Genomic DNA, 21,139 nt, shown 5'->3' with positions numbered 1-21,139 from the left:
AAAGGTGCTTATATAGAATTTTGAAATGAAAGAAACAATTTATTTGCTCTTTACAACTTATAGTCGCCACATGGGGAGTAGCAGTGCTGCTGGTCACTCCTTTTTAATCGATCTTGCGCTCTCTGACTACCTGCACACAGGCCCAGCATCTGAGCCGTGTATCTTTTTCGATAGACTTGAATCACCACATTTTGGATCTCCCTCAGTGGTCTGAAAAAGAGTAATAGCTTTTTTAAGTGATCATTTAGTTGCTCAGCTCCACCTCAGGATTCCTGTCTTTGCTCCGCTATGCAGAGGCCAATCACCTGTGTTATGATCTGCAGCTATTCACCCCCTCCTTCCATTACTTTATCTAGAATGTTGCTACAGAACGAAGTCACAAGTTGGGGCTGACGGTATGCACATATTCACCAAGGAAGCACCAGTCTTCACAAACTAAAGGCTGTGTCACTCTAAAGGTGTATTTGCTGACCTCTTTAAAAGGTGTTATTATTTCAGGTCTTAGTTGTGGGGCAGTGAATATACTTGAACATGAAAGCAGTCGATGGTGCAAAGGCAGACTGGTGTTGGTACAGGTGCTTTTGGAAAATATAGATAGCTGTCTAATTAACACTTACGCCCCTAACCATGACATAGCTGCCTTTTTTCAAACACTTTATCCACGCCTCTGGCCATACAGAGAGGGCAACTTCATATGGGGGGGGGGGGGGTGATTTTAATTGTGTCATAAACCCACAATTATATAGGTCAGATACCAAGTTCCACAGACCCGCCCCACCAGTTCGGTCCCTGATAACACTTCTATCATCCTTTGAACTAGTTGAAACATGGAGAACTCTCCACCCGAATTCTAGACAGTATTCGCACTTTTTCGGCACTACATGCCATCCACACCAGACTTGATCACTGCCTGGTGGGTAAAGACCCAGTCCCTGAATTCGTAGCCACTGAATATAAGGGTTTGGTTCTATCTGACCATGCCCCCCTCTTGCTGAAATGGAAATATGCTCCTCCTAGACCCGCCATTCCTCCTTGGAGACTTAGGACCGAAGCACCACAGGACCCCTATTTCGGGACCATATCTGGAATAGTATTACAGAATACTTCACACATAATTACCGGTGCTACCACCTTTTGGGAGGCTCTAAAATTGGTCATCAGAGGGGCAGCCATTGCCAAGTCAGACGGCATACAAACCTCGTTAAGTAAAGAACTCACCTCCATAGAGGAGGCACTACAAAATCTTGCACAGGCAAAACAGCGCCAACAGGAAGAGGATACTAAAGCGACTGCATTTCACCAAATGTGTGAAGAATGCTGAGAGAGATTAGTCAAATATAGCTAATCCAAAAGTATTGAGGGACAACATGCAGAGGGCGATAAATCTGGCCGGCTGCTAGCCTGGCTATATAAGAAGGAAGAACAACGTGTGCCCATTTACTCAAGACACACACAGCGAGGGGCCAAATGCTCCACTCAGGAAGGGATTACTGCAGTCTTCATGGAACACTACCGCAACCTCTATCACGAAAGAACCTATGGCCCAATGCAATGATACACAGGAAGTGTTAAATGAGATACAACTCCCCGACATTGTTGTTGCGGCAGACGATAGCCTGGGCACTCATCACAGTGGAAGAACTAATAGGTACAATTAGGTCACTGCCATCAGGAAAGACTCCAGGCTCCGATGACTATAAAGAATTTGCAGCTGATCTTGCGCCCCACCACCTGATCACACTAACAGAGGCATATGAAATAGGTATCCTTCCTCCTAGCCTAAATAAATCGATAATCATACCTTCCTCAAGCCACACAAGTCACCATTAGAAATAGAGACCACTATCCATGCTAAACCCAGACAGCAAAATCCTGATGGCATTGCTAGCGAATAGATTGAAAAAGGTGATCCATACTCTTGTACACCCCAACCAAACGGGATACGTCCCAGGTAGACATATGTCCTGGAACCTTAGATGTTTGCACCACATAATCGACAGCAACTCGACATGGGACATCCCCTGCGCGATAGCTTCGTTAGATGCCGTAAAAGCATTCAACTCCGTTAAATGGGATTGGCTGTATGCAACGTTGAGTCGGTTTGGCTTTGGGCAGACGTTCATTAATTGGGTTAGGCTTATATACATCAAACCAATGGCAAGAGTTAGGACAGGTAAACACTTTTCGCAGTCCTGGGTGCTACAGAGGGGCACTAGACAAGGCTGCTGCTTTCACCACTGCTCTACATTTTGGCAATACAACCGATAGAGGCATACCTAAGGGCAGAATATATAGACGCAGGCATACTCATTAATGGAACTCACCATCTAATATCACTGTATGCAGACGAAACATTGATGTATATACAAAACCCTGAAGACAACCTGGAACTTATAATAGAGGCCCTAGGACTTTTTACACAATATTCGGGTATTACAATTAGTAGAGATAAGTCATGCCTATTTCCACTAGGAAGCCTATCCAAGATGAGGTGTGGTAGACTTCCTGTCCTGACATTGCAATGGAGCACCGACACATTCAGATACTTAGGTATCTATATCTATCATGACCCTGTGCAAGAAGATGCTAATAATACTCAAAGAGCTTTAGACAGTATAAAAAACTCAATGACATTTGCGACTAGACTTCACCTCTCACTAATGGGCAGAGTAGCACTACTAAAGATGGTAGCACTCCCCAGGCTCCTACATCACTTCACATTTTTCGATGTTTATAAAAGGTTGCTTGAAAAGTACACAAACCATAGTAAGGTACGCCCACAAATGCATAAATGTAAGCATACCGTACTGTTTGTGCACTTTTCAAGTCAAGCCCATAATGCAAGCATGCCCCCAAATGAGCCCCTACCCCCACAATTTCTTATCCCAATGAAAGCCCTAATTACCATAACCCGTAACAAGATCTACCTTTGCGGTAGGAGTATCCCTAGCGCTGCCCCAAACTAACACCACCTTGGCGGTACACGGACCCAGCTGAAACTAAGGCTAACAGTTTAATAAATCAACAACCCACCCCTGAACAAACAAAATCTTTAGTGCAGCAAGCGTCTAAAGTGTGCACTTAGGGCAAGTTTGACAGAAGCTGATGCCACAGGCCGAAATATATTTATAGCCGGCAAGCTAGATATCCGTTTCATTACACTAATTTGGCTCAACTACAATTACGGTCCAGCAAAACAACTATTTGTGCAGACTGCCTTTTAAAACAGGCAGTAATGTAGCCCTAGTGCACACGTTCATATTACAAACTCCATCTTATAAACTTGAACTGCTATTGGATATCATGTATTTTGTCTCAGGAAGGATAGCTCAGTGGTAACGGGCTAGTCTTGGAAGCAAGGCGGCACGGAGCAACACAGGTTCGATCCCCAGGTCTGCGCGTAGAAACCTCTGGGTATTCAGGGTGTTATAAATAACATATCATATCATAGCCTCAGGTGTGGCTGATGATACCTCATGCATCTTCTTACTCCCCAAACTGAACAAAATGATTTCTCCACGGGATGAAGAAAAACACGTTTTACATTGTTAACACACTGTCAAGTTCTAGGGGATTCTGACATTTGGGTAGACCAGCCCAGTGACCTCTTTATTCATTAGGGAGGCGCTAGGAGTTCAACATATGAACACTGGATCTAAGCACAGACACGAGATTGGCTACCAGGCCCCTTAGCCTCACGCCAATAGTTCTCCCCATACTCTGGACTGGAGAGGACACTTAGCGATAACGTTGACATATCCCAAGATACAAACTATGAATTTCAGTGAGTGCAGAAGCACAAAATCCTGAAAAGTGAAACTGCTGAAAATAAAAAAAACTGTAATCCCACCTGGCATATCCTAATAATCTCACACCACCAGCAGGCAAATAAAAGGCGCCACACTCCCAGATCAATGACACACCTGCTCCTTTATAAATAACGAAACACTACCTCAAGACTGGTACACCCAGGTTTCAGAATCCTATCGACCAGTTTGAGGAAAACACACAAAAAATAGTGCAAATTGGACATCCCTGAAAAAAAAAGAACTCTAGCAACGAACCGGAAACCTTATCAAACAGCCATCACTATGTCAAAGATTTTTTGACCCAAATCCCATCTAAATGGTCCCTAACTTCACACAACAGATTTCTGAACCTTAGAGGATCTAGAGACCAAACGGTCCATTGCGCTACATTCTAACCAGGCAATCCTAGGGGCCTTGAATATCAAAACTTCCACCACCTGTGAAAATGTTGCTGCCCTCAACAGCTCTCAAGATGTGATGCCTGAAGTTGAGTCCTTATTTCCTCAAATCTTATCCTCTGTTCCAGCCCATAGAGAACAGTTCCACTTTCAGCAACATGATCATGGAAGACATAAGATGCCCAATTAGGAAAATTAATATTATATCCTGTCCGCAGCCAATCCCTGTCAACCCCTCTGATGAAGCAATGCATAAAAATACTACCTTTAATAAGCTCTGTGAAATACTCACTCTGAAAACTAGGTTAAAATGTATTATATCCTTACCGAAAATTTAAATAAAGTCTCCAGGCCCAGATATCCCATCCAAATACAGACCAGTTCTTACTGCACCCTTCCCGGCCAAGATCCGACAGGGCGCAATCACAAAACACTTCTAAAACTATGCAGAAGATCACCTGGAGACGGACAATCTGGCTCCCACCCAGCCAGGAGATAGAGATGGACTGGTGAGTATGGAAGAGGTTTTACTCTGGCATGAAGAAGACCACACGACATACTTCTGAACATGGTGCAAATGGCTGATGCATGTGAGATGTTGGACCACCACATTATCAACATACTAAGGCTGATGGTCAGGGTGTCAAGAGCAGCTGTGAGAAGATGCGCCTCTGTCCAAGCTAACTGGACACGCGACTTGCAGGCTCCCTCAAGGATCAGCTCTCTCTTAGTTTTTAATACCTACACAAAACTGTATTTGCATAATTGATCTAAAAACATTTGACCTTAAACATTTGATCAATTATTTTGACATTTTTTTCGGTCAAATGTAATTAAATCTATATATAGGAGTGGGTAAGGGTATAGATTAGGTTGAGGGGACGTGGGGGGCTTGGGGAGGCCCTGGGGGGGTACCCCCCTGTTTTTTAGACCAAAACAATATCAAATAAATGTAATCAAATGTGATTAGGTCAAATGTTTTAGGTCAAATAGACCCAAACCCACTACACAATATGATGATGGTTGCCTAGTTAGTCACCTATAGGCTGACGGTGTAAATAGCCCCAGATCGGGGACCCTCCACTGCCCTTATGATTAGCTGATATTGTGCAGCAGCCCATGGTCATTTGTATCTTGGCTGACTTCTGCGTATCGTGCGGACAGGCAAAATAGCCTCTACACGGAACCGGCCCTGAAAATGCTGGACTGGACTGCTGCACTTTTGCATTACCAGAGCGGGAACCGAAGAGCTGTGTGTGGAGGCTTGCAAGGTGGTGGGGAAGTATGAGGGACCCTGGACACGACATGGTGGGCAATTGAGGCTTGCTTGCCTCATAGACCTCATAGAGATTGGGAGCGTGAATCTGAATTGCCTCCGGGCTTTTAGTGGGGAAGATGAGAAGGCCTGGAAAGGGCCCCTGCATTCATAGGTTTATTTTGATATACATATTATTTAATATAACATTCTCAACTGTTATACACATTCCTAAAAGTCTTAAAATATCATTTGGTTTGCAATCTATAAGAAAACCTCCGCGTTACATTCTAAATGCATAAATAACAAAGATACAAACTAACGTAAAACACGTAAAAAGCTCGGAATGTTTCGACCTAATGGAAAAAGCAACAGCAAGAAATCAAAAATTCAGTGTCCAAACAGAAGAAATGTCCCATGCTACAATACGGAACAAGAGAGCCTGTCTTGCCTGCCTAGCGCCCACATTTTGATAAGACTGGAATGAGTTCTTGCTCTTATCCTTTTATACATCGGGCAGAAAAAGATGAAATGCGTAGGAGACCCAGTTACCTCAAAATGGCTCCAATTATTTGGATTGAGCCAAACAAGGTGGGCGTATGCTTGGAGACATCGCTCGGGGCGGCGGATTGTAACGTCTGGTTGGGTCTGTGAAGAGTGTGAGCAATGTGCACCACTTGGCCGCCTGCACTATACGTGGGTTCGCCCCCATTGCTGAAGAATACTCACCCTTGATGCAGTGACATTTTGTGTTGGGCGCTCATATATCCTTGCAGTTCACTTCTAGACATGCCAGTGGGTGTTGGGGACCACCTATACTAGTCGAGGATGTATATTGTGCATGATGTCGGAGCAGTGCAAAGCGGTGCCACCCGGGGTTGAATTGGTGACTGCATGTGAGGATATGCATGAGTTGTGATTGAAGAGGTTCTGGGACCTGCCTCCACTGCCATTAGCCTGGGACACTGGACTATTGCAGCATCATTTACTCAACCCTGAACATAGGGAACGGACGCGAGCAGTAAAGTCATGATTCTAAAGCAACAAACTTGGGCACGCCACGCCTGCAATAATACTTTGCATTCACACGTTGAAGACATAGGGCTCTATTACGAGTTGGGCGGTATTCTGGTGGTAAATCAGCCAGGAAACAGCCAAGGCAATTAGCGTTACCACAACTTGGTCGCGTGTTATTAGCGCCAGCTCACAAGTTGAAGTGGTGAGGTAGGTCCCCCTTTTTCTGAGTCCATGGGACGCCATGGGCCATTTTCGGCACAATTAATGTGGTGGTAATTGCGCTGTGGAAATTGTGCCAAAAATGGGTGGAAGGAAAGTTCACGCAATGGGCCATTTTCGGCACAATTAATGTGGTGGTAATTGCGCTGCCGAAATTGCGCCAAAAATGGGCAGAAGGAAAGTTCGGAGCTGGAGGTGAATGCTCTGAGTTTCCCCCAAACTCGGGATTGGACAGAGAAGTAATGCGTCTGTAATAGCATTACCCCTACACTTTTACCGCTCCGCTCAACTCCTGATGAGGCCCATAGAGGGGAGATGTCTCTGAAAATACGTTTGCATCCTAGGGCTTCCACTGGGGTTGGATGAATCAGATGTTAATAACTATGTTGAAAACCTTTTCATGCAGTAAATTGGAGTATGCCACCTTTCGGAAGGATTCATTGTGAAGTGGGCACTTCAAGTATTAATGAGGAAGTCTTCCCCAGCGAAACCCCACCATACCATTATCGTACCGAACATGAACATCGAGGAGTAGGAGCTTAATCTCTTACTGACCACGTAGAGAGGTTCACTCCACAGAAGTAACTACAGTCTCCTAATTCTCCCTAACTATATCCACCTCATGCAGCCGACAACTTTCCTTTGAGTCAATGAAGAGTAGACTGCAACTCTCTGAGATCCATTACATGGGCGCTCTCCTGGGGAACCTCAAGTTTATACACAATGGGACATCATTATTCTGGGACTCCCTTGAGGAAGAAGAGACTTCACATTGGTCCAGTGGTTGAGAGACACAGTGCTGTAGCAAATGGAGGAGAATTTATTGGCAGCAGAAAGGTAAACAGCCGGGAGAAATGGGACAGGCCAACAGTGTGTTTGGGGAATGCTGTGTGTAGATGATGGGTAACACAGGGATGCATAGCACTACCGTTTATTTCTGGTGAACCCTGAGAGGAGGGGAGGTCAGGGAAGTGGAGGGGAGGTTTAATCTCCTGTGTGGATGGGGTGCATATGGGTTGGATGTAGCCAACTCTGTCTGAACATTCCAGGAGTAGGTCTCTGCAGCGGAGGATATCGGACCATAGACATGCAAGTGTGATGCTTAAGTTACCCTTGTTTCTTTTACGCAGGGAAGGATTGGGATATTAGATATGGGAGGTTGTCTTGTCTGTTTGGATTTTGGCTATTTGTTTTGGATGGTGGGGTTTTGGAGGACTTTAATGTGTGGGTTGGGAAGAAGGGAAGGAGTCTACACTTCCCAACCAACTCAGGGGCGATGCATTCAGGACCATATATGCAGGCAGTGGTTCACCAGTGGATAGTTCCGCTGGATGTGTCAGAAACTATGGAAATGCACCCAATCTTGTTTCTGCATGGGGAAATCTATTAATGTGATCATGTGGAATGTCAGGATTTTGAATAAATGTGTGAAGCGTCATAGGCTGTAGGAGTACCTGAGGAGACATCTCATGCACGTTGCCATGTTACTGAAATCAGGTCTTGCAGAAGAGGAACCTGGGTAGCATAGCATTGACATTCAAGAGAATGGTATTACGTTCATCTCATTCCACACACACCTCCAGAGAACAGGAAGAGGGTGAGTGGAGGGTACACATTTCTTTAGATAAAGATGGTGGGGTGGAGGTGGTGGTGGCAATTGGATTTCTTAATAGAATTGGAATTTGTCAAGTTAACTTATACATGCCAAATGGTGGCACGCCACACTTTTTACATGGAGTGGTGGAATAATGTGATCCCTACAGTGACACTGTGTTTACTGGGGGGCGGGGGGATTTAACTGCACTATAGAGCCAACACTAGATAGGTCAACGACTCTCCAAGGCAGCGAATGGCGGTTTGAGGAAAAGCATGATTGACTTGGGGCTCACCGTATTTGCAGAGCACACAATAGTATGGGAAGAGTGAATTCACATTACTCCACTATTCATGTGTACTAAATAGGATAGATAATATGCTCAAGGGGAAGGAATGCATCCAAAAGTGTACAGCAAGTGCACATGTGGGCAGAATACTCTTGGACCCTTTCTTTATTTTGTGTGTTCTGTTCCGGGGGGCCATGCACAAGGATTTCCACTGGTGCGTTAACAGCAGAGGGCAGGGCCCCACCTTTAGAGACATAGGGGGAGGTCACTAATCATTGTTTCTGGGTCAACAAAGTCTTGGTGGGATGTGTTGGCACCCTCTGACAGGTCTACAAGTTCGTCATCAGGAGCATGTGAATTTTATGCTCAAATGGAGTTCAGAATACATTACAAAGGACGTTACCGCCGGCCGAAAGGGTTATTTAAGTGTTGGAGAACAGTCTGTGGCACGTGGATGGCATAGCACAGGCTCTGCTGCATGTCAGGAACAGTCACAGGAAAGCTTTGGAGACCAGGGGCACATTTGATTACAGGGCATATGTGGTGAGGATCTACGGAGAAAAAGATAAAGCTGGTTTTTATTGGCTTGTATACTCAAATCTTGGAGGTGTCCTCAATTCAAATCACACCGATATACTAAAGCAAGCCTCTCTGCCTCAGCTGTCCTTGGAAGAGAGGGGGGGGCATCAAATCATTCCATTCTGATTTATAAATTAAAATGATCACTGATACCTTAAATTCAGCGGAGATACCTGGAATGGATGACCTATTGGCTGAATTTTGCAACACATATTTGAAACAGCCTATTCTTTGGCTACTTACATTTTATGATGCTTTGGAGATTGGGATAGGTTCGGCCTCCCCGAGAGAAGCGCTGTAGGTTTCTCTTGACCCACCATATTGTTCCCCATAACGTCCACCCTAAATTTGAATGTAACAATTTTAAGAAAGCTGTTGACCTACCATCCTAGAATCACAGAAATCTTTCGAAAATTGGTACCCGCTGAGTGAACTGCTCAGACTGCACCATATCAATGAGGAGGTTAGAGTGATCCAGCAGGAGATAGCATCCTGAGATGCTGAAAAGGCCTTTGATTCAGTTACATGGAAGCTATTATGTAGGCCTCTGGATTTAGGACCATGTAGGACTTTTTTTTATTTATGTGCTTTTGTCTTAAAATAGCATTTTGCCCTTCACAAGATAATCCAAAAAAACATACTTGAGCAAAACACAATTAAAACATGTATCTACATATGCCTTAAAAATGACTTACAAAACAAAACCATTCAAGAACTACATTTTAAGTGGCCCAGTCAAAGACAGGTTTTTTTTTCAGTTAGTTGTGTGAGACGCCTGACTGACTAGTCCCCTGGGATCTGTCATCCAGGTTACCAGGACATGGCCATCACTACTGGATCCAGTTTGTGGGGGTGGACCAGTGCGGGAGGATCATCTTGATGAGGGGTCCTCGAAGAGTGGAAGTGGGGCACCGACGGGTGAGATGCGGTACCCCCTTCCTTATAACACCTTTTCCCCCTCCTACCCTGTAAGTTATTCAGAAACTCTACCCCCACCCTTATTCAATACAAACACTTTCGTACACCAGGAAAGACAACAGACTATAACCAAGGCTGTTTACCTGACATGTCCCAACAAGAGGGCCAGGCAGAGTCAGACAATGGACAATAACTAAACACACCTGACAGTCCTTTCCCTTTCCCACCGGGATAAAAGGTGGAGCACGAGAGCATGCTGCGAGCAAGGCAAAACGCATGAGGAGGCAGCTGTTCCAGGACAGCAATTCAAAAGGAGGAGAAAAGCGGCAAAACCTGAAAGAGCGACAAGGAGGGAAGTGCCCTTGCCCCCTTTGAACCAAGCCTGCAAACCTCTGTGAAAGGAATCTTAAGACCGGGAACGACAGCTAGTGTGTGGTGCAACAGATGTCAACGGTGCACGATGGTCTCCCATCCTGATAACCAAGATGGAGAGAGGCGCTTACCTGCGTGGTACCGTCCTTGACTTCTGAGACAGGAAACGACAGGGAGTTCAACTCAGCCGGTAAGTCGCAGGGAGAGCCGATAGCAGACCGGGCTGCATTAAGTGAAGGTTGCAAATGGCAACATGATATGAATTGAAGGAGCTTGTGAACAAAGAACCTGTGTGTGTTAATGAACTTTGTTGAACCAGGGAAAGACTAGCTGCAGAGTAGTCCAGTGCCACAGGGGAGCTTATGCGAAAGACTCTGGTTGGTCCCCTTTCATTGAACTACAGATACCAGGTGGCCCTGGGAAAGCCTGACGTAAGAGGTCAAAGTGGTCATACAAGGGTCGAGTAAAATCCCTTGTACAATCAAAAGTCTTGACCAGTAACCCCAAGAATAAATAAGACCTGTGACTTTTGTGAGGACAAGCATGAACCCGACTAAGGGATGTCCGCAGTGAGCTGATGGTCTGAGCCCGATCAAGGGAGACTATTGCAAAGAAACACGAGTGAAAGGGAAACCCAAATATAAAGCAACTACAAGTCCCAAGGGGCAACTTTATGAGTTGGGAAGATCCTCCACCCACCACCGGTAATTGTATGAGTACGAAGTATCCAACATCAATAACTGGATTCCGGAAAAGGGGAATCTAGTGTCAATGCAAAGGGTGACATGCTGATGTAGGACAAATCAGATATTTCCAAAGAACTTTGGGTAACTTCTTGGAACACTGCAGCTGTATAGTAAGTGAAAAGGTGTGTTACTGATAGTGTAGATAATCTAGTTTAGGCTATGAAAGAATTAAGTTACTGTTAACAGTAACTTGCGCTAAGGATGTTTGCATCCCTGGGATTACCCCAGCTATTATACGGTTAGGTTATGCCAAAAATTACCTCTATAACGCAACAACAAAATATTTGTTCAAATGGGATGTGGGCAAAGACCTGTGTTTCTTTCTACAATGGTTTAATAACCCAGATCTCACCGTGGAGATTGTATTTTTGGATAAATGTCTCGGATGAAGGTTCTTCAGTTTTCAAATAGGTATTTAAAAACAAAGACGTGATAAAAAGTATAATTCCTCAAAACCACCTTTATTCCCTGTTATAGAGTTTGCTTTTTAGTGGCCAAAGAGAACATAAGTTGAAGGCTACTCTTTTAAGGGCCCTTGCCATACCCAACTTTTAATTTCCTTTAGGAACCGTAATGCACGTGTTTGGTTAGATGTACGATGGGGAAGCCAATATCGACTTGTATAATTTTGCGAAGTATACTGCAATAGTGTCTAAAGTTCTGTGTCTCGAAACGTTTAGTGAATGTGTGTTTGTTAATTAAATGGGGTTCTTTTTGTTAGCCCCTTGAAACTAAGTTGACAAGTGATGTTCTGCTAATTACATTTTGGTTTCCACACGGACATCCTCCAAGCAGCGGATTAGTCCAACGTAGCCATCCACATTCTCCACTTTCTATTTGAGTCTAATCAGGCAATCGTTTGAGGTACTGGTGAATAGAATTTCAATGTGCACGCGTCTTGCTATAGTGACAGGGAAAATGTTATTAAAGATTAAGAGGTACGGTGCACACCCCAGTCTTCCAATCCTGGAGAGTTACTTCTCATCACCACAAGGCTGTGTTATATAAATAGACGGTCAGAAAGAGAGACTTGGACAACACGGGAGACAGAGAGAGTGGGCAGGGGAGACAAATAGTCAGGAAGAGAGACATTGACAACAGGGGAGACAGTGAGAGAGAGAGACAGAGTGAACAGGAGACACAGAGATTGAGCACAGGAGACAGAGGGAGAGCAGAAGTGACAGGGAGAGACAGCTAGTCAGAAAGAGACACATTGACTACAGGGGAGACGGAAAGAGAGAAAGACACAAACACAGAAAGAGTGAGAAAGAGAAACAGAGAGAGAGAGCGAGAGTAGGAGCGAGAGAGAAATGGAGAGGCAGAGACAGGATTGGCAGGGAGAGTGAACTGTAGAAGCAGAGAGAGCGAGCAGGGTAGACAGAGAGAGAGAGAGCACAGGAGACAGATAGACAGTCAGAAAGAGGCACATGGACTACAGGGGAGACAGAGAGAGAGAGAGAGAGAGAGAGAGAGAGAGAGAGAGAGCGAGGCACAGACACAAAGAGTGATCTCTGTGTTCCTTGTTCTCCTATTGTATTGAATGCTGCTTCATTAACTGATGGTATTAGTATTATACTTAAAGTCATCCTCATCATTTTCTTTGTTTAGTCAAGATCACCAGTTAGTTCAAACTTTTCTGTAGATCAAATTCACCAAAGAGATCAGCGCACGGGCGATTGTTTGCTGTTCGTCGCTCAGCTGCATTGCTAGCAGCATATATCTGAGACAGTTCGGAATTATCTTTGTTGTGTTTTTTTTTATTCTCCAAAGGTTGCTTGTGAAGGCACTATATCCATGTTATTTCTGCATAATGAATTACTCTTGATCTTAAACAAAATCTATTGGTGATTGCTGACCACAATACACTAGTAAGAAAATGTGCGTTTTTCAGTAGATCCACATTTAAGTTGGTCCTCAGTTGGACATCGACGACAGTAAGGGTTCTCGAGCGGAGACAACTTACGTCACTGTTCTTGGGCGGGATCGTCAGTTCCTTGTACCCATGAGGGATGTACTCTTGGCTGTAATTAAATAGGGGTTGCCTCATGAACTGCTTTCTTACAGATGAGAAGGCGCCGTCACATCCAACGATGAGGTCACAGGTCAACTCTAAAGGCTCTTTAGAAGGTCTGGAGACAAAGAAGAGCCAATTAAACAAAGCTTATGAATTTCAAATGACTTTGTTTTATATCTGTAAGCAGGAAGAGAGAAACAAGGCAAACAATTCAAAAGTGGAAGGGAGTACAAAGAGCCAAATTGCATGTGTGCAACAACTGTTAATTGGCTAATCTTCCATATAGCGACATATATTGCATTGAACTTTAGACTTTTTTTAAAGGAATATAAAGATGAGGAGATGTTGGCCTCTCCTTGTTTACCAGTTGTGTCAGTGGTGTGGTGCCTTGGCATTGCCGGGACTAAGAACCATGTATGACTCGTACGACCTCGCTTTTAGGGACTAAACATGTGGGGTACTGCCAGAGGAATCTCGCAGTGAAGTAGTCCTGGAATTCTATAGGACTTCAGCTGTGGGCACCAGCTGTTGCTGTGTGGTAAAGAGTATCTTTATTGAAAGACTAGGCCAAAGGGGTTTTCGCACTGGTGCATTTCTCATGAGAGCATTTGCACTTTTTACAAGTTCCTAATGTGTAGGAAAAGTTGCCAATGGCAAGCAAGGAGTAATTCAGTACAAATGTGCCTCCCACAGTAGGTTTCCCACAATGTGAGGTACTATTGCACCGACTCATTCAGTGATCCTGCAGCTGGATGATCTTTCCACGATTTTACAGAATTCTGGCCTGAAGCTCTTTGAAATCCCGCAAAATCTGATGCTCACCATCTACATGCGTAGAGTGCACAGCTGAAGCTTGGTGCCCTAATTTTTTTAACAGAAGTCTTATCTATGCCACTCCATCCCTCTCTGTCTCCCTCTCTCCTACTCTCGCTGTCTCTGTTTCTCTTCCTCACTCTCTCCATCACTCTTTCTGCGTTTCTCTCTCTCTCTCTCCCGCTTTCTCTTTCTCCCCTGTAGTCCATGTGTCTTTTTCTGACTGTCTATCTGGCTCTCCCTGTCTCTTCTGCTCTCTCTCTGTCTACCCTGCTCGCTCTCTCTGTCTCTCCTGTTCACTAGCCCTGCCACTTCTGTCTCTGCCTCTCCATCTCTCTCTCACTCCTACTCTCGCTCTCTCTCGGTTTCTCTTTCTCACTCTCTTTGTCGCTCTTTCTATGTTTCTCTCTCTTTCTGTCTCCCCTGTAGTCCATGTGTCTCTTTCTGACTGTCTCTCCCTGCCACTTCTGCTCTCTAACCGTGCTCAAACTCTGCCCCTCCTGTTCACTCTCCGTCAATGTGTCTCTGTCTCCCTCTCTCTATGTCTCCCCTGTTGTCCATGTCTCTCTTTCTGTCTATTTGTCTCCCTTGCCCACTCTCTGTCTCTCCTGTTCATTCTCTGTCACTCTTTCTGTGTCTCTGTCTCTCTCTCTCTTTCCCCAGTTGTCCATGTCTCTCTTTCTGACTGTCTGGCTCCCCTGCTCACTCTCTCTGTCTCTCCTGTTCAATCTCCCTGTCACTCTTTCTGTGTTTGTCTCTCTCTCTCTCCCCTGTAGTCCATGTGTCTCTTTCTAACTTCTGATCTCTCTCTGTCTCCCCTGCTCACTCTCTCTGTCTCCCCTGCTCACTCGCTCTGTTCACTCCCTGTCACTCTTTCTGTGTCTCTGTCTCTCTCTCCCTCCATGTCTCCCCTGTTGTCCATGTCTCTTTTTCTGGCCGTCTATTTGTCTCCCCTGCCCACTCTCTGCCTCTCCTGTTCAATCTCCCTGTCACTCTTTCTTTGTTTGTCTCTTTCTCTCTCCCCTGCAGTCCATGTGTCTCTTTCTAACTTCTGATCTCTCTCTGTCTCCCCTGCCCACTCTCTCTGTCTCTCTGTTCACTCCCTGCCACTCTTTCTGTGTCTGTCCCTCTCTCCTTCGGCCTGTAGTTCTCTCTTCCCGAGCCCACCTCTCCCACTCTAGGCAGGCGGCGAGTACAGCTCTGAGTCTGAAAGTGTAACGAATGTGCTGAAATAACGGAACTTCCGGCCCATCGCGAACATCCATTGAAAAGCATTCAGCTGGATCAATGTTTTCTGGGAGGCCACGGAAGGAAACTGTCCATTCTATAGCTACATGCAGGGTAAACCAAGAGCCAGACCCCACCCCCTCCCCCACCCCACGCGCCGGTTACTTAAGAGCAATGAGGCTCCCACTCAGTCTAATGCAACAAGGGAGGAGAGTGGCTGTGGCCTAACCTGTGCGTGCAGCTTCCTTCAGGGGGGGCTGGGCGGAAGATGAGGGGGAGACTTGTTAGCAGGACAGTATATATCATGTCTTTGCAAAGATCTGCAAAGTGCCCAGCGGTGGGACAGGTCAAGCCATTAATGTACCATGTATGCAGTGTTCCTTGGAAAAGCTCTTCATTTCAGTTCCAGTAAATGAATGTAAATAAAATACATATAAACATTGATCCATCAAGGAAAGACTAGTTATTCTTGGGGCCTGCAGAAAACGTTCCGTTCCAGGCCCTGGCCTGGGGATTTGCAATGAGGACATCTATGGTCATAAGACATAAGAGAAATGCCTCAATACCCATCATATTGAAAGTAATCAGCTTGTATGCAAAAGAAACATGAAAGCACTTTCTTCTGATTTTGTTTGCAAGGTAGTGGCTACTATTTCCAAAGCCAGCTCTTACTAGTTTGGCTATTTGGCGGCGCAAACAGTATTGACGGGACCTCAAGTTGACTTTGCCTACTCGCTATTCGAGGGTAATAATTGATCAAAGATAAATAACAAACATTCTGAAGGCCGCCCCGCCCCCGATTACCCATCAACGGCCATGGTGCCGCTTTGAGAATTGCAGTCCCGCAGCTTGTGCTCAAAGTGCAGCTTCACGTTGGGAAACTTCTCAGCGGCTGGAAAACAGAGAAAGAGACGTTACTGGCGTCAGGCACTGCGGCGTGCCCTCATGGAGCCCGCCCCTCATCACGTCAAGTGAATACATCACCGCAAATTCCGTAAGGGAGACCTTCGTGTTAAATACCCGTGGAATTATGCGGCTTCGAAACTGTATACAATACACATGACAGTTCTTTACATTGTATTTATTTGGGCATCATTTCTGTTGATTATGACTTTAGAATGAGGGTGGGCTACTGTAAACTTTAGGACAGCAAAGACCCATAACCATTGTCACAAGCCCTGCAGTTTTCATTCCAACGTTTGCACAAATTCTGACGGTTTCCTCTAGTCAACATTCCACCCTGACGATGCTCCGCTATAATGGTATTAAATCCCTCGTTGGGAGGGCTATTATTTAAGCAATATTACATTGGCTAGGGGACGTTATCGGGTCAGGTAATGCCCCAGGGCCTTAACGAAGCCCTGCGGCATTACCTGGCCCGCTAATGCCCCCCTGCATATGTTATATTGCCATTAATACCCCACCACGTTGTACCAGGGTACTAACAGTATTTTTTCTCGGATTCGGAAACGGCGTGGAAACCATTTCCCAACTCAAAAAAAAGAAAAATGCCCACCATGGATTGGGGATAAGGGAGAACACATTGTCCCTTCGCCTTTTCCATGGTGTCCATTAAAACGATTTTTAAAAAGTCAATAATGAAAATGGCCACCATGGAACTAAACACGTAGTCCGTTCTCGCTTTGCATGGTGGCCAGCAAGACAACACTAAGACACGTCATGGGATGCGGTGCACATCGGGAACAGGTAAGTCATTGTGGGGCTGGTAAGGACTCAGCGAGGGACAATGAGCGTGTGTGTTACAAGCCCATTGTCCCTTACCGGATACTAATAAACATAGACCCAGCCTGAGGCTGGGCATTATGGGCCCTGAAGACCAAATTAAAGGCCCAAACGTATCTGGTACTGTTAGAGGGGGGCGTTCTATAAAGCTAATGTTTGCGTTTTCGTGATTTAGCTGTTTGCTGATGGGGGGGAGAGAGAGAGAGGCGGGTCTTGATTTACTGTTCTGCGTTGCATTTACTGTGTGTGACCTGGCAAAGAAACAAAGTGTCAGCTGGAGAGTGGGTAGGGAGAGTGAAGGCGAGGCTGTACCTCCCAGGCTTGGCCCAGGGAAGAATTGTTGCGGCTTAGTGCGGAGTCATGGACCCAGGTCATGTATGCCAGGAGCAAACCTTGCTAAAGTTAAGTGGTGAGGAGGCTTGGGCAGAAAAGTGTGTGATCCAGGGCTACGACAGTCTGGAAAGGCCCGGCTGAGCAGTGCTCGTGCCATGGCTCACAGTGGCCCTCCATGTTAAGAGGAACGCTGCGTTAGGAGCTCTGCCGGCAGCGCAGAGCAGGGGTGTAACGCATCCTTCTCTCATTGGTCAATTTCCAGCCTACACACGACTTCCAATCTCTTGTACATGATGAATGAGGCAACACCTCGTCACGCCCCAGAATATAACAGTTGTAATCATCCTTATCCTCAGTCTGCACCCTCTGCTTCACCTAGGGCTAATTACACTTACCCTCCTGAATGTAACATTACACAGAAAAGGACAACCCCTGATCACCCCCAGCAGGAACCGCTTGTTTTCAGGAAATGGTCCCGAAGGCGGTACATTTAAACACTATTTATTCATGTATGGCTCTTACATCCAAGAACCCCAGCGCACACTGCTGAAATATCCAGCACGGAAGGTCCACTCTGGAGCTCTGGATCTGTACGCCAATACCTCAAAATGGGGGCCCATAATACTTACCGATACCAGTGCACCATGTGGGGATATGCATTTCTGAAGAGAAAACTTTAATATTCTATATGACAAAACAATGCTTGGCCAATAAAGACACCCATGCAAATGTGTCAGAATATAGATCAACTGGCATATGAAAGGCTCAATTTCTCTAGTGCGGATACCTTGCAATAACAGTCTCTGCAACGTATGTTTTGCCTTTGGTATGTCCACTTTTCATCTCTAATTCGCAAAACATTTCTGGACATCTGTATGATATGATAGTTTATTTATATCGTGCCAATACACAATTGTTGCAGGGCGCGACGAGGCAAGGGAAGGGTACAAGGGAGGAGAAAACTATTGAGAATGCGCAAGTGCAGGGGAGGTGGAGGGGGAAGTGCAAAGGGCAGGGGAGGAGTGCAAAGTGCTGAAACAGGAGTTAAAACAGCAACAGGTAGTGATGTCAGCAGGTGGCAAGTGTAGCATTTAAGCGCAGGCCACACGCCTCGGATTAGTGCAGGTAAGGGGACTGTAGGGTTGCAGATACAGACCCAGGTGCAAGTGTTGTCAAGAGGCAGTGCGGGTATGCAGAAGGGTGGGCAGGGATCTGGGCCCGAATACAGAGGGGAACCAGGAGCCCAGTTTAGAAACAGACAGATCAGCAGGGGAGAGGAAGCGAGAAGGCAGAAGCAAAGAGGAAGGCCTTGAGGTGCTTCCGGAACCGAAGGTGGTTCTCCTTGAGTTTCATAGAGGCAGGGAGGCTATTCCAGAGGGGGCCTCAGCCGGAGAAAGAGATCTACCACCAACTCATGACAAGCGACTGACCCTGAGGGAGTTGGATGTAGAGGAGCGAAGAGCTCAAGTAGGAAGGAATTTCCAAAGGGAGAGTTGAAGGTATTGCAGACCAAGGCCCCAGAAGGCCTTGTGGACAATGCAGAGGGTCTTCAATTTAATCCTTGCAGCCACTTGGAGTCAGTGAAGTGATTTCAGGGCAGGAGAGATACGATCCCTGGGCTTAAGGCTAAGGACAAGTCTTGCAGTCCTATTTTGGGTGAGTTGCAAAGGGCGGAGAGTAGATAAAGGCAGATTTAGAAAGAGGCTGTTGCAGTAGTCCAGCCTGAAGAGAACCAGAGCTCTAGAAACAGTGAGCTTCTGGGGGAAGGAGAGCAAAGGAAAAATACTTTTGAGGAGGTGCAATTGGCAGTTTGATTTCTTAGAGACGCCAAAGATGTTTGGAGAAAAAGAGAGCATGGAGACAAAGATGACCGCAAGGTTCTTGGCCTCACAGCTGGGAGCAGGAAGGGGGCTTAGGGAGGCTGCCAGAGAGGGACAGGAAAGGAAGTTGCAGGAGTGCCGATGAGAAGGATCTCTGTCTTACTGGCATTGAGGCAGAGGTCATTGGTGGCACACTACTCCTGGATTGCAGACAGACAATCAGAGATGAGGGAGGGAGAGGAGGTGGCCGAGGGGAGCCTGAAAACGTGTTGAGTGTCATCCGCATAGCACTGAAAGTTGAAACAGAGAGCAGCAATGCTGTGGGCGAGGGGTGCCAGGTATTGGTTGAAGAGCCAGGGAGAGAGGTTAGACTCCACAAGTGGAGAGTGAGATAGAGGAAAGGAAGGAACCAAGATGGACCTGGGAGGGTCGGTCAGAGAGGGAAGAGGTCAGCCAAGCCAGGGCCTGATCGGTGATACCCAGGTTATGCAATGAACATATGCAGAAGCACAGAAAAGGTGCAACTGCATGTCCATGGGTCTCAAAAATGCATTTGTGATACACAGATGCATTTTTGAGAATCAGTGCCATACAGCTGCAGGCACTGGTTTGAGAGAGGGTGCCACAGGCATGCTACAATGCACATCCCGTGTCTCCATGGGGTGTGTTTGAGGTGCAATCGTCATATCCCTGCACCTGTGATCCCGTGCCAGATTTCAGGTGCAGGGAGGTCTGCACAGAACCCGGACAGCCGTTTCCGGAAAAAGAATAGAAATGCTCCTGCTTTGCATTAAAAACACTGTAAATTCTGCTTGGGTCACGACGTCTGTGGAGGTATGATTCCAGCTCACCTTCAACGTGCAGGACCAATTAATTAATAAATGAATTGCTGATTGTCATGTGTCTGCCACTATGTTTTCAGCTTCGAAATGTTAGTGCCTTTAGGATTCCTTGCACTTCCCCTGCACAGGATTCTTAATAACCGGTCCCACGTGCCTGTTCTTAAAAAACATAGGTAGTTGCTCAGGTGCCGATTTCACAAAACGAAAACTGTCATCAAATTACAGCACTAATACTTGGGTGGTTTGTGCCCTTGTTGAATTGACATATACCAGAAATGATCCTAGAGGGCATGTGATGTACATATGAGACATACGGTTATTTACATATGACATTTGCGCTCAAAATAGCTACCAGCAAACCCATTCATAGGTGTTGAATTTTAAAAACTGTAGTGGTTCTTAGAGTTGGGCTTGACAACCAACCTAATGGTGAAATCCAGATAGGTTTAAAAAATGTGCTCAGAATATGCAAATGTTGATCAATAAAATGCATCATATGTATAATGTTCCTCACACATATTCATTGCATGGAGCTGAAAAATTGGACTGCATTTGATACTGATAGAGCCGAGAGGCCAGTCCTATCAATGTGATGCAGGTTGTGGCTATGGAGCCTTTTTAAGTGGGGTTAAATACATCTGACATTAACGGCCTTTATCCTTTAAAACCTTACAAATCCAATAGCTAATTCACGCCTCTGTAGATGAGATTCAGGAACACTTGACAGAGGCACACCCCGATTGCCCGAAATAGGGTCTTTGAGTATCCCAATATTACTGTATGCCTACATTCCTGTTCTACTGACCTGAATGCCGAACTTCCTGGCAAGCCTCCTAGAAACAGTGGAATGGCTGAATACTCCATGAACTAAAGCAGGATGAACCAATAAAAATCCACTGTGACTGCGTGAGAATCTTTGGACTTGGATTGCAGAAGAGAGCATTTTGTTCTTTGGAGAAAAATTGGAAAAACGGAGAAGTTTCACTGTACATACCTGAGGTCGACGGGAATCCCTTGGCAAAGGGAGAATGCGGTAGGATGATCTTGCAAGGAAAGGACACGGAGGCCCTCTGCAAGGAGAAGCACCCCCAACACTCACCATGACCACCACGTGGTAGACGCAGGTAGGGGTGAATTCATCATTGAGGAGA

General features: G+C 45.7%; 1 protein-coding gene across 3 annotated transcripts in view; it reads right to left on the bottom strand.

Moving 5' to 3' along the window:
* KMO (kynurenine 3-monooxygenase) overlaps nucleotides 1-21,139 on the bottom strand; it is a 387,929-nt gene that overhangs the window by 143,556 nt on the left and 223,234 nt on the right. For all 3 annotated transcript variants that reach the window (XM_069607648.1, XM_069607647.1, XM_069607649.1), the window contains 2 exons: nucleotides 16,055-16,142; nucleotides 13,160-13,325 (listed from right to left, as the gene is read on the bottom strand). In XM_069607648.1, coding sequence (XP_069463749.1) covers nucleotides 13,160-13,325; nucleotides 16,055-16,142 — 254 coding nt within the window. The remainder of the gene's footprint in view (nucleotides 1-13,159; nucleotides 13,326-16,054; nucleotides 16,143-21,139) is intronic.

This window comes from Ambystoma mexicanum, chromosome 4q (assembly GCF_040938575.1).
Source record: "Ambystoma mexicanum isolate Mex_15411 chromosome 4q, UKY_AmexF1_1, whole genome shotgun sequence".
Classification (NCBI taxonomy): Eukaryota; Metazoa; Chordata; class Amphibia; order Caudata; family Ambystomatidae; genus Ambystoma; species Ambystoma mexicanum.
The sequence above is the reverse complement of the archived record's forward strand: the minus strand, read 5'-3'. Positions and strand labels throughout refer to the sequence as shown.